At 37.3% G+C, this 21,474-nt stretch overlaps 1 protein-coding gene across 14 annotated transcripts in view; it reads left to right on the top strand.

Annotated features, from left to right (window-relative positions):
- CAPRIN2 (caprin family member 2) overlaps positions 1 to 21,474 on the top strand; it is a 46,244-nt gene that overhangs the window by 23,471 nt on the left and 1,299 nt on the right. For 4 of the 14 annotated variants that reach the window (XM_040642298.1, XM_040642299.1, XM_040642306.1 and 1 more), the window contains 12 exons: positions 198 to 365; positions 1,427 to 1,470; positions 2,358 to 3,029; positions 4,973 to 5,095; positions 6,448 to 6,529; positions 8,228 to 8,283; positions 10,649 to 10,753; positions 12,870 to 13,016; positions 15,749 to 15,917; positions 17,237 to 17,419; positions 18,149 to 18,249; positions 20,454 to 20,517. In XM_040642298.1, the coding sequence (XP_040498232.1) occupies positions 198 to 365; positions 1,427 to 1,470; positions 2,358 to 3,029; positions 4,973 to 5,095; positions 6,448 to 6,529; positions 8,228 to 8,283; positions 10,649 to 10,753; positions 12,870 to 13,016; positions 15,749 to 15,917; positions 17,237 to 17,419; positions 18,149 to 18,249; positions 20,454 to 20,517 (1,914 nt within the window). The remainder of the gene's footprint in view (positions 1 to 197; positions 366 to 1,426; positions 1,471 to 2,357; positions 3,030 to 4,972; positions 5,096 to 6,447; positions 6,530 to 8,227; positions 8,284 to 10,648; positions 10,754 to 12,869; positions 13,017 to 15,748; positions 15,918 to 17,236; positions 17,420 to 18,148; positions 18,250 to 20,453; positions 20,518 to 21,474) is intronic. The other 10 variants (XM_040642300.1, XM_040642302.1, XM_040642295.1 and 7 more) reach the window with 7 other exon arrangements.

Below are 21,474 nucleotides of genomic sequence, written 5' to 3'. Positions count from 1 at the left end.
TTTTGATTGACCATGACACAAAGATGGACTGCATATTCACTCTGCAAGGTACTGACCAGTTCTTTGAATTCCCCCAATGTAGGATATTATAATGATATACTGTAACTAGGATAAAATTATATTAGGATTTCTGTTCCAAATAATTTCAATGAACTATTAGGTTATGTGATAACTAAGTCTTAATCACTCTTTCTTAGACAAACACATGAAAGATCTGCTGTCTAAATTGCTGAACTCAGGCTATTTTGAGAGTATCCCAGTCCCAAAAAATGCTAAGGAAAAAGAAGTATCATTGGAGGAAGAAATGCTAATAAAATCAGAGAAGAAAAAACAATTATTGAAAACTGAATCTGTCAAAGAGTCAGGTTTGTTGTGATCTCAGAAATTCTTTATAGTGGTTGCATTTTTAATACTTAAACAAAATGAGTCAAATCATTGTAAAAGGATTGCCTTATTTTGATATGTTCATTTCCTCATGCATGGAAATCTTTACTTGGCAGCAAGATAAGCTTAGGTTTGGTATATGTCTGTAGGCTTAATTACCGTATTTATGGAGTGAACCTTAAGAGAAACATAAGGTTATTCCTTGTTACAAGAGAATACACTGTTCAAATGAGACCTTTATGGAATTTGAATGGATTTCTTGGTTAAATTATCAGTAAGATAATTCCATTTAAAATTGTTGTTTAAAATGCTCATAGTAGAATTCAAAATGGTAGTAGAATGAAATATAAATAATCTAAGGTTAACATATTCGGATAAAATGTGCCAAAGTCAGTAAAAGAAATAAACTTTTCAAAATTCACTTTACTGGGGGGAAGAGATACTTCGAGTCAGTGGCATTTTTGTTACTGTTTTTTGGGACTCTGTTTATTTAAAAAAATATCACTTCTATGTAGGTAGTCCAGGGTAGGGTTCCAGTAGCCTCTACTAGCATGATTCAAGTTATTTCTCATGTTTATTTTCTATTAGTTCTTAACACTAAGTCTAATGCTTCAGTGTCTCCATTCCCTTACCACCTTCCATTCCTAAACTGGCTTTTAGGAGGCCTTTAAGGCCTCTGTTTCAAGCTGAGATGACTAATTTTTACCCCATGGCCTGGAGCTGTAGTGTCAACTTGAAAGGAGCTGTATTTGTGCATAAGAGGAGATAGTCTTATTTTCAACTAAAAATCAGTTTATAGCTGGAACTTGACTTTAGAAAAGTGGCATAGAAGGAGAGCTGCTAGTTTCAGCTAGTTTCAGACCACATGCTTTTGACCAACAAGCAATAGTGGGGATTACTCCTGCCATGAATATATTTCACTATACTATCCTTTTTCTCTAACTCTTCTGAAATATTAGAATAAATTACAGTTGTACTCAGCCTAAAAACATGTGGTTTATTTAGTATTTATTTAATACTCAAGGGAGTATTATCTTTCCAGAGTCTCTTATGGAACTTGCACAGCCAGAGATACAACCCCAAGAGGTAAGTTTCTGAAAGGTAATTTGCTGGTTTTGGTTTTCGAGACTTTGTATAGTGTGTTTAGGAGCTGAGGCTCTGGAACTAGATTTCTGAAGCTTGAATCCCAGTGTCGCAGGCTTACTAGTTTAGTGACTTTGGGTAAGAGGTCTAGCCCAGCTGTGTCTGTTATCATATATAAAATGGGGATCATAGTAATGCCTGCCTCATGTTACTGTGAGGATTAAAGGGGTTCGGTTCTAAATTGCTTGGAATTTGGCTTGGTGCACATTAAGTGCTCAAGTGTTAGCTGCTGTTCTTGGCCCTTGTGTTAGAATTTAAAGATGGGTAGGATTTTGCTTTTTGTCAGAATTACTCACATTGGTAATTATTTGTTCTCTTTCTGAAGTGACATTAAAATTCTTGAAAGCTGAAAAGAACTGAAGAGTCAGTCACAGTATGATTGATACATAATAGAAATAAAGAAAAGGCTGGTAATTCAGGAAACATAAGGCTTAAGGTTAAATAGTGTAAATGGGTGTAATTGAACTATCCTCTGCCTTAACAGTTTAGGGAGTCAGGTGGGCAGAGTGGTCTAAGGTTGGCAGAGGCAGAATAACCTTGGTAAAAGCCCGAATCAAGCAAACGTGGCACTGTGATGTGCAGTTCTGCTAGTTTTAGGTGGTCACGTATACAGATTGCTGCTTTTGAAGTATCAAAGGTGGTATTTCTGTTAATTGAGAGAAAAGGAATGGACAAAGAAGATGGTCTTTTCAAGTAGAATAAGGACAGACGTTTCCAGTTAGCATAGTGACTCAGACCAATGGACGTAGGAATGCTAAACAGAATTCAGTGTTCCCCTCAAGGTCTTTTAAAGATTTTGTGACTCAACCATGTTTTTTTCTCTGGTCTAGTTTCTTAACAGACGCTACATGACAGAGGTAGATTATTCAAGCAAACAAGTTGAAGAGCAATCTTGGGAAGCAGATTATGCTAGAAAACCAAATCTCCCTAAATGTTGGGATATGCTTACTGAACCAGATGGTCAGGAGAAGAAACAGGAATCCTTCAAGTCCTGGGAGCCGTCTGTTAAGCACCAGGAGGTATCAAAGCCTGCAGTTTCCTTAGAACAGAGGAAACAAGACCCAAAACTCAGGTCCACTCTACAGGAAGAGCAGAAGAAGCAGGATGTCTCCAAACCCAAGTCAGCTCCTAGCCAGTGGAAGCAAGAAGCTCCTAAATCCAAAACAGGATATATTCAAGAAGAACAGAAGAAGCAGGAGACACCAAAGCCTTGGCCTGTTCAGCTGCAGAAAGAACAGGATCCAAAGAAGCAATCTCCAAAGTCTTGGACACCTTCTGTGCAGAATGAACAGGACATCAAGTCATGGACCACTACCATGTGTGAAGACCAGGATTCAAGACAGCAAGAGACTCCAAAATCCTGGGAAAACAATGTTGAGAGTCAAAAACACCCTTTAACACCACAATCACAGATTTCTCCAAAGTCCTGGGGGGTAGCTCCAGCAAGCCTCATACCAAATGACCAGCTCCTGCCCAGGAAGTTTAATACAGAACCCAAAGATGTGAGTTTGTATCAGTCTGCTTTGGTCAATATAGGCATAAATAAGGACTTGTAATAATTTTTTAGTCCTAAATCTGCAAAACCCATGTTAAGTTAATGTATAAAGTATTTCACTTTACTCTTTCATGCATAATTTATTGTTTTCCCTAGAAAATTGGAAGTAGACGTAGTCTGTGTTTTGAGCCTAACCTTCGATGAAATTTCCAGTTAAAATATACTGTTCGAATGCCATAATTTTAATGACACGGTATGACATAAAAATAGTGAATGGTTTGGACAAGACCATAATGTGAATAAGTGAGAAAAGTAAATGCATGTCACAGGATGAGGATCTTATTTTACTCTGTTTCACTCATTATCTTCCACCTGGCACACATGACTTTCTGACAGAAGTTGTATTTCTCTGTGTTTTCTTGCTTCTCTTTCACTCATTTGTAATCACTCAGATTAGCCTGTACTCTTTGGTGGTTTTGTGGTTGCAGATATTCCAGAAGGTGGGATAGGATGTGAATTAGATTGCTACTTCTGTTTCAAAATGAGAATTTTCTGGAGATAGAAACTATAGACTTTAAATAATCTGTAAATAGGTTTTGGAGTATGAGATTTAGTTCAAATATAATACCTAATTCTGTTAATGATAAATAAGCTATTTCAGGAAGATAAGGTGGATTATAATGAATAATCCTTGGATGTGCTATTTAGTTAAGTTTCAAGTTACTTACCCCTATTTAAATGCAAACTTGTTACAAGCTTGTTTGCTAAGAAATGTGAACTTCTTATGTCTTATTTCATTAACCAGATATCACACAACAGTAGTTGTAATATATTTTGAGAAACTTATTTTAGAAAACCAATTTAATATCTCAGTAAAGCTGTTTTAAAAAACCCAATTTAAAATTCCATTAGGTATTGCAGCACTGAGCTTTTTTTTTTTTTTTTACCATACCAGAATATTATGCTATTTGTTGAATAATATTTAAAATTAGGAGTGTTTAGTTGGAAAGGCCAAAACTCATTTAATTTGCTTTTATGGTACCGATGACATTATATTGAAGTTGCAGGGCCTTTCAGTGTCTGAGAGGACACTTTTCTGTACAGTACACTATCTTTCTATCTGTCTTGCAATCTCGGCCATCTAGAACATGACTAAGTACAGTCAAGGGTAAAATAGAGTTCAAAGCTAAAAGATAACGTGAAATTAATCACTAAAGCTCGTACTTTTCTCCTAAGAGTCTTTCATATATTCATTTAGGGCCTGTTAACTCTTATTTTATGACACTTTTGACAGGCTTAGCTGTGTGACTTCCGAGTGAATTAGAAGGTGGGGAAGAGCTTGGTAGGGGAGGCACACTGGCAGCTGTAAGAAGTTAACTATATAAGCATTAGATCTTTCAGGGTATACAGCATTTGTAAGTGATTTAGTGTAAGGGCTAACCTCTTTGTAAACATCAGTAGCTCCCCAAAGTATACTTAATCGATAACAAAATGTAACAGTGTATTTCCTCAATTTTAGGATGTATATGTATACAGTATTTTTACATCTTAATGTTTCTGAAATCAGACATTTAAAAATGGGATGTATATTTAATGTAGCAATTTTTTTCTCTGGGGAAAAATCACTTGTGTATCTTACAGTTAGTGGCATCTAAGCTGATAGTCTACAATGAAGAAACTTGTCAAGGAAGTTCTGTAATTCTTGGTGTTCCCTTTAAAAAGATGATGTTTTAGAAATATTAAAAGTGTTCTGAAGGGGAAAAAGTGTTCAAAGGTTGCTTAAATTATTTAGAAAATGTATTTATGTGGAAATTCTTCATCTGAGATAAATCTGAAATGGACTTTGCTATGTGGTTTGATTTCATTAAGATGTAGTGATAAGCTGAGTTTCCTAAATTAGGCTGCTGAATGTGGATTTCACTCTTCCTACATTGTGGGTTTATTTTGTAGGTGCCTAAGCCTATGCATCAGCCTGTAGGTTCTTCCTCGACTCTTCCAAAGGATCCAGTATTGAGGAAAGAAAAACTGCAGGATCTGATGACCCAGATTCAAGGAACTTGTAACTTTATGCAAGTATGAGTCATTCTTAAATGAGTCTTGAATGATATTCCTGGGACTACTAGCTTCTGATGTGAAGCATTTATAGTGAAATCGTTAAGAGCGTAGGTTCTGGTGTTCAGAATGCAGGTGAATCGTGGCTCTGCCGCTTCCTAGCTCTCACAGTTCAGTAGGCAGGTTGCTTCACTGTCTCAGTGTCTTTTCTTGAAAAATGAGGGTAATCGTTTCTTACGCCTAAGTTTGTTGTAATAAAATGAATTAAACATGTAGAAAGTGTAAGTGTTCAAATATAATTTGTCCTGTAGATCATTGGTAGTTTCCACTCAGACTTTGAGGACCTGCTCTGTGTTGGTATCTGGTAGGTGCTAGTGTGCATCTAAGACATTTATCTCCTTCAATGAGTTGATATTCCAGTTGTAGAAAATTGTAGTGTATGGCAATAGTTAAGTGCTAAATTGTGTTGTACTGAGTCTTACAGAATTTCAGAGTAGTGTGATATTACTGAGGGAAGAAGTAGACAAATAAGATATCTTTTGTGTAGTAAAAAGATCTTGAACTTTGGAAGGAGATCTGTGTTTAAATCCCAGTTCTGCTATTTTCTAGCTGTAAATTCTGTGGCAAGGTATTTAGCCTGTAACCCTCTACTTACGTGAAGATAAATGAAAGAACTAAAATGGTTACTAAAAGTGTAGCTTAAGTATTTAAAATGTTGGAAACATTTCTGGGAGAACCAAGATGGGCAGATGGGAGACGAGAATGGTTTCTCACTATGAAAGTTTTAATAATAGCATGAGTTAGTTTAGTGGTTGAGGTAAGATAATTAAACCCTCGTTGGTTGGACATAATAAAAGTGAGGTTATAGGATTCATGCTTAACATTTAAGTCCTCAAGTCAAGGGGGTTTTTTGTCCTTTTTTTTTTTTTTTCCCAAGGTAAGCCTTGGAATTACTTGACATAATTTTACGGTTTGACAGTTACTTTAGATTTTAGATTTTTTTTTTTTTAAGATTTTATTTATTTATGTGACAGAGAGACAGCCAGCGAGAGAGGGAACACAGCAGGGGGAGAGTGAGAGGAAGAAGCAGGCTCATAGCGGAGGAGCCTGATGTGGGGCTCGATCCCATAACGCCGGGATCACGCCCTGAGCCGAAGGCAGACGCTTTAACGACTGCGCCACCCAGGCGACCCCTTGATTTTAGATTTTTAACTCTTTTTCTCTTAGTAAAGACTAAGTTATTAACATTTTGTGATAGTTACTAGCTAGATTCTTCATAGCTAATAGCTGTGGACGGCATCATGAATAATTTAATAGTAATAGCTTTTAAATGAGTGATTGTTTCTAATCATGATTTAAAATCTTGTCTTTAGGAATCTATTCTGGATTTTGACAAACCTTCAAGTGCAATTCCATCGTCACAACCGCCTTCAACTACTCCAGGTAGCCCAGTAGGTAGGTACTGATCCTTAATACTCAGAATAAACATGCATAGGTTGAACAGTTGTTTCCCTTTACAAATAATTTTATTCTGGATATCTTAAACTATGTGTGCGAATTTATTCTAAATGTATCTATATGTCATCAGGTATGTAAGGGTAGATTACCATTAAGACATTAGTATACTCATCTGTTTGCAGTTTATTATTTTTAAAAATTTATTTATTTTTTAAAAAGATTTTATTTATTTATTTGACAGAGAGACAGCCAGCGAGAGAGGGAACACAAGCAGGGGGAGTGGGAGAGGAAGAAGCAGGCTCATAACGGAGGAGCCTGATGTGGGGCTCGATCCCAGGACTCTGGGGTCACACCCTGAGCCCAAGGCAAACGCTTAAAGATTGAGCCACCCAGGCGCCCCTTATTATTTTTTTTTAGAAGATGTTTTTTTCTTTTCTTTCTTTCTTTCTTTTTTTTTTTTTTGAAGATTTATTTGTCAGAAAGAGAGAGGGAGAGTGAGCACGAGCTAGGGGGAGAGGGGAAGTAGGCTCCCTGCTGTGCAGGGACCCTGATGTGGGATTCGATCCCAGGACCCTGGGATCATTACCATTAAGACATTAGTATACTCTTCTGTTTGCATTTTATTTTATTTATTATTTTTTTTAGAAGATGTTTTGTTTTTTTAAGATTTATTTATTTGTCAGAGAGAGAGGGAGAGAGAGCAGGAGCAGGAGAGAGAGGGAGAAGTAGGCTTCCTGCTGAGTAGGGACCCTTATGCGGAACTCGATCCCAGGACTCTGGGATCATGACCTGAGCCGAAGGCAGACGCTTAATGGACTGAATCACCCAGGTGCCCCTCTGTTTGTATTTTAGAGAAAGTCTCCAGATGTTTGAACGGAGATGTGCAATGGCCATTTTTGCAATTTTTAATGTTCTTTTTGAAGTGACTGGAGTCCTTTCCACTCTATAAATCTAGTGTTGGAACTTTACAATCCTAATTATGAGTGAAATTACCTCAGTCATGTTGGTACTCTGATTAACACAGTAACTAATGATGGAGCTTAGAACCGAATCTGATCTGACGTTCAAACTTTAGGCTTTCTTGCTCTACGCTCATTTATCTCAGGGGAGGAATGAGGTAATTAAAGCCATAGTCCAGTTTGTAGTGAGTCCCAGACACCAACTAGTAGATCGGTGTAGTAATTTCTGGGTGAGGGAAGGAGAATAGAGCGTAATTAACAAAAGTGATGGACATTGACAAGAAGAAACTAAACCAAGAGTGCGTAATTGAAAAGTGTAGTAATATACATGATCAAATAGAAAAAACCGGAAAAGACCTATGATCCAGCTAAGACTTATTTTGAAACCTGGACCTTGAGTGTAAGCAGTTGATTATAATTCATGATAGCTCAGATTTTACCTTCCAGATTACTAGTACTAGTTAGTTTTTAAAGTAATGGTTCTTTTAGAAACCTCGAAATGCTGCTTTTGCCCATTTAACTTTAAAATACCATTATGTATCACAGAAGGGACTAGTATTCTGTTCTTCTCTGATCCTCTCTTTTTAAAGCTCTAATAGAAAATTCATGATGAGCCTGAGATCTGGTTCTTCCAGCTACTGCTTTTTTGGTAAAGTAATAACTTCAGTTCCACTCAGTGGGTCGCATAAACTTTTCTCCTCCCTCAGTATTTTACTGTTGATTTCACTCTCTGCAGCATCTACAGAACAGAATCTATCCAGTCAAAGCGATTTTCTTCAAGAGCCATTACAGGTAATTCTCCAAAGTAATATGTCTTTGCTATTGAGGGAAGAAACTCTTGCTTTGGTAAGAATGATCAGACTTGCTGATTTCTAATATCTAAATGACTGAAAATGTTCTAGGGATAATATAGTTTTTTAGCTTAAGTACAACTAGTCCTCAAAACATTACCTCAATACCATGGGGAAGACATCTGTTAGAAAAGAAGGCTAACCGACTCTAGTAAGGAAAAAGCAAGTCTGAAGAATTCAGAGGTACCTTGTCTGGCAGTCTTACTTTGCCACTGAGCTCCCTAAGTCACTTCGTGTAGGAACATCGTAAAGGGTCTAAAGAAAGATACTAATTTTGTTTAACCCATGGTTAGCTAATCTCCCACCTCCCTCCACACATAAGAGTTAACCTTCTGAGGAACTGATTTTCACAGAACACACTTAGAGATATAAAGGGACCAGATCATTGAGATCACGGATGCCGCATTGCATTTCCATCATCAGTCGTTCGAGGTTTGCTAGTTTTCTGCTCATTACCTTTAAAAAAAAAACTTGTCATGATCCCTCGGAAAACCTTATGGCACTTTTCTTAACAGTAACAGCTCTGACAGGTTAAATATTTTGACCAGATGGCTCAACAGTTGTTGCCTTCCTGTCCAAAAACTTCCGAGTAAATACCCTTTGTTTACAGTGGTTTTTATATTTAGTTTGATAAGGTGTGGCTCTGTTTTTAAAATGTATTTGTCGAGCTGCTCGTTGCTTTAAGGGTTCCATTTTATCTTTTAACTGTTAGGTTCTACATACAAGTTAAATGTTTTTGAAAAGCCACTGGTCTAGTTTAGTACTTCTCAGGGGCAGGTCTGTGGATGGCTGCATGAGAAGCACTTGATCCCTTTAATAGAGAGATATATTCCTAGATATCACCTTAGACCTATCGGATCAGAATTTCTAGGGATATTACCTAGTCATCTATTTATAATAAGCTTCCTGGGTGGAATCTGCACATCCATTTTATGGGAACCACTGGTCTCCAACGTCATGTTTACTCACTAATACCCAAAACTACCTTCAGCTGGTCCGCTTAAAGAACAGTAATAAGGAAGAACTGTCTTAACTTCCGAGTAATACTAAGGCGAAGAATGTGTCTTTATTTTGTTGTTGTTAAGTGAATCTTTTAGCTAAAATTCAAAAGCTTAAGTATGAAGTGCCCTGAGTTGCCTTAACACAGCATTTGTAAGTCTTTCTCTGGCAAGAGAGAGTTGTGTCCCCACATCAGCCAGTCCCAATTGTTTTGGGCAGTTGTCTCATCATTCTAATGAGGGCCAGAAGAAAGACCTAGTTTTAGAAACACTACAGCCTCGTAATAGTTTTAATATTTTGGTCAGATCTAAGTTATACCTATTTATTTAGGTATATAAAATGTTCTAAAGTATTTCAAAAATCTTTTTTCTTAAGACCGTTTTAAAACTTGGTCTCCATTTCCTTCCCAGGAAGTGGCCTGTTATGATGACCAGCTCTAGAAGGTCACTGCAACGTAACTGCAATTTGGTTGCCATTCATTAGTTTCCACTTTACCCATTCTACTACTGGGGCTTCTGAGAATCACATCAAAGCATATTTAGATAAAAGGAGTAGATGCACTGACACTTGAGACTGTGCAGTTGCTAGGTTTTTATAGATCTCTGTTATGTTCTAATATCGTGCCATAGAATTATTTTCTAGCCACTTCTAGTTTTTTATTGGTGACAGTTGTCACAGCCTTAGTTCTGTGTTTCCAATTTTTGTTTATAAATACTGTTAGCTTTCATTTTTTGTTAAAATTTTGATGCCGCTGTGATTTATGTAGAGCGGATCCTTTCTATTTGTGCTTCTACCTACCTCTTTAAGACATTGGGAGCGCCGAGTCAAAACATAGTTACAATCCCTGGCAGAGCTGTGCCCAGAGTGTTAAATGTACCCTGAGCTGCTTCTGGTGAAATGCTGTTGGTGCCAGATGGAAAATCTGGACCCAGGTTTCCAGGGCCAAGAATCTTGATAAGTGAGGACGGGATTAGATGTGCAGCTTTGGTGACCAGTCCTGGAAAGGCACTTTAGCTGACTGCTTGGGTTTGGCTCTCAGCTCTAACCCTTAATTTTTGCGTGATCTTGGGTTAATTACCTCACCTTCCCTAGCCTCTGCCTTCTTATTAATAAAATGGGGATAGTTGTATCTGCCTCACAGGGTTATTATTAGGATTCAATATATCATTACTATGTGTGAAGTGTTAAGCATTGTATTTGGCACTAGTAAGTGCTTGGTAGTAGTAACATGTTGGGAAGCCCACGGCCCAAGAAATAAAAAGTGAACAAAATGTCTTTTACAATGTTTTGTATTTTCCCGTGTCTAGGCTGCTTCTTCTTCAGTTACTTGTAGCTCAAATGCTTGCTTGGTTACTACCGATCAGGCTTCTTCGGGATCTGAGACAGAGTTTATGACCTCAGAGACTCCTGAGGTAATAAGAGACCAATTGTCTTAATTTCTTTTCTGTCTTAAAGAATAGCAGAACCAGCTTACCTTATGCATTACAAGCACGATCGGTTGAATGATTTAACATTTATACTTTACTCATGTATTGCTTTCTGTAGATGTTGTGGTCCTGGAGATTACACAGGTAACTTTGTTGTGACTTTGTCATATAAATAGACTTAATAGTGTGTTGCCTTACCAGATACAACAAATAGGTCTAAGTTGCTGATATCAAAAAAGATGAAAAGTTCTAGATGGGAGAAGGTCAAGTTTCTCACTATATTTATATCGAAGAAATCCTTAGTGGAAAAATCTACTTCTGTAACTGAAGACTCAGTAAGTTTATAGTGTTAGTATTAGCACTGCCTCCATTGGAAAGAGTTACGTTCTCTTTTTGGCTAATTTTGTCAAGAGCATTTTGATAGTACAGTTGACCCTTGAACAACACGGCTTTGAACTTACACTAGAGGTCCACTTATACTAGAATGTTTTTTGGTAAATACAGCATAGTACTATAAGTGTTTCCTTTTTTTAAATTTAGTTTTTATTTTAATTCCAGTTAGTTAACATACAGTGTTATATTAGGTTCAGGTATACAATTTAGTGATTCAACACTTCCATAGAGAACCTGGTATTCATCACAATAAGTGCTGTCTTTAATTCCCATCACCCACTTAACTCATCTCCCCACCTACTTCCCTTCTGGTAACCATCAGTTTGTTCTCTGTAATTAAGAGTCTTTTTCTTGGTTTGTTTCTCTCTGTCTCTCCCCTCCCCCCTCGTTTGTTTTGTTTCTTAAATTCCACATATGAGCGAAATCGTGTGGTATTTGTCTTTCTCTGACTGACTTACTTTGCTTAGCATTATACTCTCTAGCTATATCCATTCATTGCAAATGGCAAGAGTTCATTCTTTTTTATGGCTGAATAATATTTCATTTCATTTTTGTGTGTGTGTGCGTGCGCGTGCACGGGTGCACACATACATTCCACATTTTATTTACCCATTCATCAGTTGATGTGGTGGACACTTGGGCCTTATGATTTTCTTAATATTTTTCTCTCGATTACTTTATTATAAGAACACAGTATATAATATATATAACTTACAAAACATGTATTAGCAATAGGCTTCCTTTCTGTCACTATAGGCTATTAGCAGTTAAGTTTTTGGGGAGTCAGAAGTTATATGCAGATTTTTGACTGTTGCAGGGGGTCAGCACTCCTAACCCCTGTGTTTTTCAAGGGTCAACTATATTAAGTTTGTGCTTTCAATTCTAAAGTGACAGTTTTTGCTAAGTTCGAGCAAATCCTTGAAGTGGATATAGCAAGATACCATGATTTTTTTGGATTAATTTAGCAACTCTTAGGTTTTTTAAAATTATTTCTGGCTATTATTACAAGAGAATGTATTCATTATAGAATATAAGGAAATATAGATACTCATTAAGTTTTATGGTGCAGACTTGGTCTAAATTAAAATTACTTGGTTCCTCATTTTAAGAAGAGGAAAGTGTGACCAAGTGAGTCACAGCTCTCTACTTCATAATATGATTGGGATTGGTTTTTTGGTATCTCTTTAAGCTTTTGGATTTGTAATCTGTTACATCAAGGACTTGCTTATTACCGTAGATAAAGGATGATTTAAATTAGATCAGGTTTGATTTTCTTTTTTAGGCAGCTGACATAGAGATCCAGGAATAAGACTTTAAAATCAAGAAAAATTAACATTGACTAAGCAACTAACCTAAGATTCTTCTTAATTCTTCTGTATAGATTTGAAATAATATTAGATTCTTAGCTGGAAAATACCATTTCAGGGTTTGAAAAGGACTAGGTACTCATAAAAAGTTGAGCATCTCATTTGTTAGACTGATAATAGTAAGACTCTTTGACCTAGTCAGCAAGCTGTGCAAAGCAGATGCTAGTGTGCGTCCTCAGCAGTTGCAATTTGGAATTGTAAGCAAAAGCTATTCTTTTGCATTCCTGTGTCCAAATGTCATCCTATAGAACTTGCTGACTTAGGCCAGTCTGGGGTTTAGTGTAAGTTAACTGCTTGTTATGTGGCAGGTGATTGGCTGATGCTGCATTTCTCCTCCCCAGGCAGCAGTGCCCCCAAGCAAGCAACCGTCTTCACTAGCTTCTCCAAATCCTCCCATGTCCAAGGGCTCTGAACAGGGCTTCCAGTCTCCTCCAGCGAGTAGTAGTTCAGTAACCATTAACACAGCGCCCTTTCAAGCCATGCAGACAGTGAGTATGAAGCGTGAATGACGAGTGCACTTCATTGTTCCTGTTAAAAAGCCATTGCTTCTCTTACATCCATTATTGGGTACTAAGTATGTGAAAAACTTTGCCTTTGTATTACTCTTATTTGGGTTGATAATTTACTTTTGTCAATGCAAATACTGTTTGTAGTGGAAGAGCATTAAATCCAAAGCCTTGAGAATTTTGAATGGGTATTTTATCAGAACATTTTCCCCTCTCAGAAAAATAGTAGCAGGCAAAGCTGAGGATCCATATTAATTAAATGAAATGTGTGGCTGAGAAACATAATTTTCTTTCCCTTTTATTTATTTTTTAAGATTTGTTAGAGAGTGAGTGGAGGGGAGAGGGAGAGAGAAACCCAAGCGGACTGAGCATGGAGACTGATGCAGGGCTTGATCTCATGACCCTGAGATCAGACCTGAGTGGAAACCAAGAATTGGACACTTTCACAGACTGCACCACCCAGGCACCCCGAGAAACATAATTTTCTATGAACAGCTTAATAATACTAACCATTACTAATATCACACTAGTGATGTTCGTAGCATCCATAACCTGAAATACAGGACACGTTATTGGGTGTTCTATCATTCCTGAAACTTTGTTTTGATTTCTTCTTGATCTGGTGCTGGTTTTTGGATTCCAGTTTGTTATTCTGAATTACATATTCCTCTACAAATTAAGTTTAAAACTTTTTTTAAGGTAATATTACAACTAGGTTTATATATTTATTCTGTAAAATAGGATAGTATAAAACAGCTCTTTAGGGAAAAAAAGTCTTAGCTTGTAAGTATCTGATGATGCTTTAATGCCCCACTCTAGGTAGTTTTGAGTGATGATGGAGGGCTGGGGTCAGTGGAGTGGCCTTGGAAAGCAGATACAATGCAGGGAGATAGGTTGGTAAATTCAGAAACCTGAATTTACTAATCTTATCACTTCCTGCTTGGCTGCTTGAACTGCTTAGTTTTTGTTTTCCCTCTTACCCTGTCAGTCCACCCTGCACAGTACTGCCACGTTGGGTTTACTAACTTCCTAATTAAAAGCAAACAGTGATTCATTACAGAATGAAATTGAAAGTCTTTTGCTTGACAATAACTGTGGAAGTCTGGTATAACCTTCCAGGCTAGTCTCACGTACTTCTTTGTATGTTCTTGTCACAGTACCTTTTTTTTACTCACGCCAGTCTGTCTTCTCTACCTGTTCGACTCCTTTCCAGTATGAATTGGTTCTTGTTTGTTCATTAATTCAACAAACAGGTAGTCATGAAATCAGACACAGTTCTTAGTCACTGGAGTTGGATTTTAGCAATGAAAAAGAGACAAGTCTTGGTGCTCAAGAAGCTTACGTTTCGTAATAGAGGGCTAGAGAGAAAAATACTCGTATATATAATACTATGAAGTGGTGTATGTTACAGGAAAAAATGGAGCAGGGTAAGGGAGCTAGAGAGTAATGGAAGTGCTGTTTATAGACAATGGCCAGAGTTTGGACAGGTCACTGCCTGCCATGTGGTAGGAATTTAGTAGATCCAGATTTTTTTCGTTCATCTCTAATCTTTCCGAAAAGTACCCTCTTGCCCTGTGTAGCTTTCATTCTCAGTATCCATTATAAGATAATAATAGTAGCAGGAAAATTAATTTTTGTACTTGAGTTTATATCTGTTAGAAACCAAATAGAAGTGTTTTCTTTGCCATGGTAAAATATGCATAACATAAAATTCACCATTTTAACCATTTTTCAGTGTATAATACAGTGGCATTCAGTACACCCACAGGGTATTCCTCTCTCTCTCCAGCTCCTGGTTACCTCTCCTCTCCTTTTTGCCTCTGACTTTTACCTATTCTGAGTGTTCATATAAATGGAATCACAGTATTTGCCCTTTTGCGTCTGACTTGTTTCACTTAGTACGATGTTCTCAAGGTTTTCTGTTGTACCGTGGATCAGAATTTCATTCTTTTTTATGACTAAGTAGTATTTGTACGCATATACTACTGTTTTTTTAGTGTGAGGCTTGAACTCACAACCCTGAGATCAAGGCCTGAACTGAGACTGAGCTGGGTGCTTTAACTGACGGAGCCACCCAGGCACCGCTGTGCTGCGTTTTGTTTATCCATTCAGCTGTTGATGGACACTTGGGTTGTTGCCACCTTTTGCCTATTATGAATAATATTTTGTTCTTATGTGTAATAAGAAAATTATCTAAACTATATAGATTAGAACCAAGCTATAGATGTTTTAATCTTAGCATACAAAACCTGAATCTCTGCTTTCAGTTCTTTTGGGTGTATGTTAGAAGTGGAATTGCTGGGTCCCATGGTAATTCTATGCTTAACTTTTTGAGGAACCACCATCCTGGTTTCTACAGTTCGTTGCACCATTTTGTATTTCCACCAGTAACGCACAAGGTTCCATTTACACCACATCTTCGCCAACATGTAGATTTTTGTTTTTTGTTGTTGTTGGTTTTTTTTTTTTGTAACGGCCATTCCAATGGGTATGACGTGGTATCTCATTGTGGTTTTGATTTGTATCTCCCTAATGACTAATGATGTTAAGCACCTTTTCGTGTGCTTATTGGCCATTTCTCTTGGGGAAAAATGTTTGTTCGAGTCTTTTGCCCATCAAATACAGGTTTTTGAATGTTGCAGAATTTTGTTAGATGTCACGCTTAATTTTCTATGAAACTTCACAGATGACTCGGTGTACCCTTGTCTTTTAAGGTATTTAATGTTAATGCACCTCTGCCTCCACGGAAAGAACAAGAAATAAAAGAATCCCCTTATTCATCCGGCTACAATCAGAGTTTTACGACAGCGAGTACACAGACACCACCCCAGTGCCAACTGCCAGCGATACACGTAGAACAGACTGTCCTTTCTCAAGAGACGGGTAAGATCTTTGCATATGATGTTTTGAAGACCTAGAGGACAGCTGACTGAATGGAAAGCAATGCACTAGTGATAGTTTAGGGGTTCTTTCTTGACTAGTTAAGCATTATTTCTTCACATGTTCAAGTGTTGAGAAACACTTAAATGCCTTTTTTTCTATTTAGTTAAGTTCACCTCTTAATTTTGTGTCGAGGCAGCCCCTGGGTGGTTGATTTCACCTTGAAGGAGGCTCATGTTTTAAAATCTGATTGCTTTGATTCCCATAGACAGTGAGAGAGAGTTTGGTAGGGCCCTAGACGGCTGCTTTTATGAAGGGTTTGAAACCATTCTGTTGAATTTTTTAGTGCACACAGATAGCTATCTGGTCTTTTCTCTTTTCTTCCCTCTTAAAGCATTAAGACCAAGATACAACTTAGTGTGTTTATTCCACTGTTTGCTTGGAGATGAAAACCTATTTTGCTCTTCCATGCTATTCCGATACATGAAAGAATAGGCAACTTTGTAGTTATTTCCTAGTTTAATAAACACCTGGAGATTTTTAGTGTTGGTATTTCAGACCCCTTTTGAGTTTTCTAAAACTTAAGCCTAAGTAAGTGAGTTGGGCATTCTGGGTACTTGGTTCATCACGAGAGGTACTAAATGTAAATCCTTGGACCCAGCCACCCATGACCCCGTTCTCTTCTCATCTGTGCTTAGGTGAAAACATAGGGCAGATGATTTACATAAGGAATATTGGTCACACGCTTTCTTAATTACAGTATTAGAATTCATTATCTTTTACTCCTTGATTGGAATATTTAGCCTTTTTTTCTTTAATTGTGGTAGAATATACATAAAATTTCCCATTTTAACCATTTGTAAGTGTACAGTTCTGTGACAGCCAGATTGTTGTGCAGTCAACACCAGCATTCATCTCCAGGACTTTCTCACCTTCCCCAGCTGAAACTCTGCCCACTTAACACGAGCTCTCAACTCCCTCTCCCTACAGTCCCCTGGCAACCTCCATTCTACTCTGTGAATTTGACTCTTCTAGGTACTTAACCTAGAGTGAGTGCAGTCATACAGTATTTGTCCTTTTGTGACTGGCCCGTTTCATTCAGCATAATGTCTTCAAGTTCATCCATGTTGTAGCATGTGTCAGAATTTCCTTCCTTTTTAAGGCTGAATAATACATACATACATATATATAGTACCTGTGTGTTTTTTTTTTTAAAGGAGAAAATTGTATTAAAGGTTGTGATATACAATGACTTTTAAGTATAAAGAATATTAAATCTTTGTTACCATTTAACTCTTGGACTCTAAAACTGTTTCCTTAAGCAGCAAGTTATCCTGATGGAACTATTCAAGTAAGCAATGGTAGCCTTGCCTTTTACCCAGCACAGACGAATGTATTTCCCAGACCCTCTCAACCATTTGTCAATAGCCGGGGATCTGTTAGAGGATGTACTCGTGGTGGGAGATTACTAACCAATTCGTATCGGTCCCCTGGTGGTTATAAAGGTATGCTCTGAACAAAATTTAATTATACTGAATTATTTTGTGTATATATTTACTTAACTCAAACTATTTTTACTTTACGTTGTTCCCTTTTTAGTTGCCCTCCATATTGTGTTAGAGAATTCCCTATTTCTGCAAAATGCAGTATTTCTAAAATACGTGTTGTGTATATAACAGGAACTTTTTGTATGAAAAGCAGATTGATCCTGTGACTTGCTGAAGTGAAAGATTGAGCATCTTGTTTTTCCAGGGATGAATTTTGGTTTTCATATTTAAATATTAACTTTCCTTTGTTAATTGACTGCTCAAAATATGTCATAATTAGGCAATGTCCACTTTCTAGTTATTTAATAGAGGATACTGTAGATAAAAACATAAACTTTGAGACCGTAATTTTTATTCTCTTAAGTCTTAGAGGTGGTTCCAAGTGTTCTGTCACTGCTTGGTATTAGCAATCGTGCTGTAGACAGGCCTTAGCTACCCCACTTTCTGCACTCCACCTGCATTCCGGTAATAGTAAATTTCTACAGTTGTATTATTTGAAGTCAGCGATAATGTTATAAATATGTGTTTTGTTGTGGAAGCAATATCAGTAGAGTTTGCTTAAAGAAGGCATAAATCAAATGATGGTATTACAGGATCAGTTTAACTTTTAAAGTGGTATAGAATTAGACTCTTTAAAAGTTCAGTATAATTTTGCCCATAATTTTATTTAAGTTGTTTATTTATTAGGTTTTGATACTTATAGAGGACCACCTTCAATTACCAATGGAAATTATAGCCAGCTACAGTTCCAAGCTAGAGAATATCCCGGAACACCTTATTCCCAAAGGGTAAGAATAGTTGTCGTAGTTGAATAGTAGTACAGCTTTTGATGTTAAGCCTGTGATTCAACTACCGCAGAGTCACAGTTTATTTTGTATAAGGTGCTCTTTGTTTTAGAACTGCTTGTCAGTACCGTGGAGAGTAGTTGAGTTGGAAGCTTTTCCAGTAACCCATAGAGGATGAATGACAATTGCCTGTTAACACAGAACTTGGAAGGTCCTAAGGACTTTATCATGTTGTCTGTATTAACTCATTTACTCCTCTACCTCGTAAGAGACTGGGGTTCAGAAACAAGTAACTTGTCTAAGGTCATTCAGCAGGCAAGTGGTAGAACAGAGATGAGAATGCAAGTTTCCTAACTCCAGACCATTGCGTTGCTTTCAATTTAACTTTTCTAGATATCAGGTGTAGGAGAGGCTTTTCTTCATAAGTTTAATTTTTTTGGTTTATTATTTGCATAACTAAGCACATTTTCTTTAAAACTATGATAAAAGGCTGATAAATCTTGGGATCTCCCTGTCATTGATCATATATGGATATGACTGTATACATCAGAATTTTCAGTTTTGAAGTTTTATAAGCCTTTAAGTATGTATTTGGTACCAAACTGAGTTCTGTTATAATATGTAAAGTACCTGTATTTGAAGAGCTTACAATTAGTTCTATGACGAAAGGTAGATGTCTGTTCGGAGGCAGTACTGAGAAGGGGTTAAGAACACACTTCAAAGAACATACCAAATCACCTAAGTGTCCTGGGTTTGATCCTTGATTTCTTTACTTCCTTTGTTGTGTGACCTTGGGTATGTTGCGTAAACTTTCTGAGCTCTGGTTCCTCATCTGTTAGATGAAGACTCATCTGCGAGTTACTCATCTTACTCTGAAGTGTTGTGAGGATTATTCTGAGCTATCCTGAGGATTAAGTGAATTAATACATATAAATGCTTAGTACCACAATGCCAGACGTATATGAAGCATGCAAGTATTAGCTCTAATAACATGTATGTGAAGGGAGTGTGTTGATTAATATAGACTTCAGTAATGGAGCTAGTTGTTTTTTTTTTTTTAATTTCAGATGAGACTAAAGGATTGGTTATTTATTTATTCTTGAAGATTTTATTTATTTGTCAGAGAGCACGCCCATGCACAAGCAGGGGGAGCCTCAGACAGAGGGAGAAGCAGGCTCCCCACTGAGCAGGGAGCCCAGTGTGGAACTCAGTCCCAGGACTCTGGGATCATGACCTGAACTGAAGGCAGACGCTTAACAGACTGAGCCACCCAGGCGTCCCAGTGGAGCTGTTCTTAACACCAATCTTCTAGCATTCCTGGGGCACCTGGCTGGCTCAGTCAGTAGAGCGTGCATGACTTTTGATCTCAGAGTCGTGAGTTCAAGCCCCATGTTAGGTGTAGAGTTTACATTAAAAATAAATACATAAATTTCTTCGTGAAGAACCATAAGATAGTAATAGTGGCTGCTGTCGGGAGGAAGATTAGGAGTTTGGGGTAGGAGACTTAATTATTGTGTACTTCTTGTCCTGTTTACATTTTTATTGCATATATTATTTTAATCACACCAGATATTTTCATGAGTTGTATGGAGGCTGACTTTCACCATATTTGGGAGTCTGTTTGAACTGTTCCTCCTGAACATTTTTTCATGAAGATACTAAATTATGTTTTCAGGAAATAATACATTCATACAATATAATTCTTATCAACTCCTGTATCAAAACAGAACAAAACAAAACCCTAATGTAGTTCATACATGTCTTCACCATTTGGTTTATAAATAGGGCAAGATTGAAATAGTCTGTGTTCTTGCCTTATTATTTCCTTATATCTTGAGAGAAGGGATAGAGGACCATGCCATATTTCTGAATCTCCCTCATTACCTAGCATTATTGTATCTTTTACTTAGTGTTTCCTAGATGCCTTATCATGTTTGCAAATATTAGCATACCTAGTTGGTCAGGTTAATTAACAGATGAAGCAAGTATTGCTATTGTGGCCCTTGCTTTTGTTTGTTTTTTTTGTTTTGTTTTGTTTTTTTCTTGGTGTTTGGAAACATCTGAGCCTCTGTGGTTCCTGGGGAAGGCCAGATAAAAGGCTAAGAGGATTTTAATCCTCCAATTTTACCAGCCAGTAACACTGGGAAATAACTAATTATCATCTTGCATTTTTGGTGCCAAGGTTAAATATTATGTGTTCGTTTCAGGATAATTTCCAGCAGTGTTACAAGCGAGGAGGGACATCTGGTGGTCCTCGGACAAATTCAAGAGGTAAGGATAATTAACTGGGTTACCCGAAACATACCTCTAGATCTTTCTTTATCTTCTGTGAAGTTCTCTCCGAAGCGCATTGTTTTCACTGTTTGTCTTTTAAAGTTTTCCTTTTGTGTAAGTGTAGTACTGAAGACCTGAGGGAGATGCTAGACTACTGGAACGGCTGTGGCAGTCAGTTGTCCATTTAATTAAAAGTGCCTGTGTGTGCTTCTTTCAGTTGGCCTGACACCACAGTTTATTTCAGCCTTTGATACATACTCACTATGTATACTTCAGATAGTTTCATGTGATGATTCAGGATGATGGTTCTTGTAATAATGGGAACTTCTAGATACTCTAATGTCACTACATTGAAAGATAGGAATAAACAACAACTAAGACACCATGACTTAGGCACCTGAGTGGCTCAGTCAGTTAAGCGTCTGCCTTTGGCTCAGGTCATGCTCGCGGGGTCCTGGGATCGAGCCCTGTGTCGAGCTTCCCTGCTCAGTGGGGATCCTGTTTCTCACTTGCCCTCTGCTGTTGCCCCCGCTTGAGCTCTCTGTCAAATAAATAAAATAAAATCTTAAAAAAAAAAAAAGACACCATGACTTGAAATTTCAAAAGCAGGGTGTTATAATACTTTTTAAAATGTGACGATACTATTAAAAGATTCAGTGTAACTGAGAAAATCAAGAATTACTGAAGATTAACTAACTTTATCACAAGAAAACAGAATCTTTTCCTTTTAAGAAAGCAGTCGATATTCACATCTTGGTCTTATATCTGAGCTTAGTTTTTGTATAGTACTTAAAACATTAACATTTCAGGATATCACATTAACTTGGCAATGTAGAATAGACATTCATCGTGGTCTTAGGACCATAACAAAATAATCTTTAAGTGGCTAGGAGTTCTAAGAGTTGGTTCTTTTACGTAATCTCAGTTTTCTTGAATCCTTATATATTAGATACT

Source organism: Ursus maritimus, unplaced genomic scaffold (genome assembly GCF_017311325.1).
Source record: "Ursus maritimus isolate PB19 unplaced genomic scaffold, ASM1731132v1 scaffold_26, whole genome shotgun sequence".
In the NCBI taxonomy this organism is placed as follows: Eukaryota; Metazoa; Chordata; class Mammalia; order Carnivora; family Ursidae; genus Ursus; species Ursus maritimus.
The sequence above is the reverse complement of the archived record's forward strand: the minus strand, read 5'-3'. Positions and strand labels throughout refer to the sequence as shown.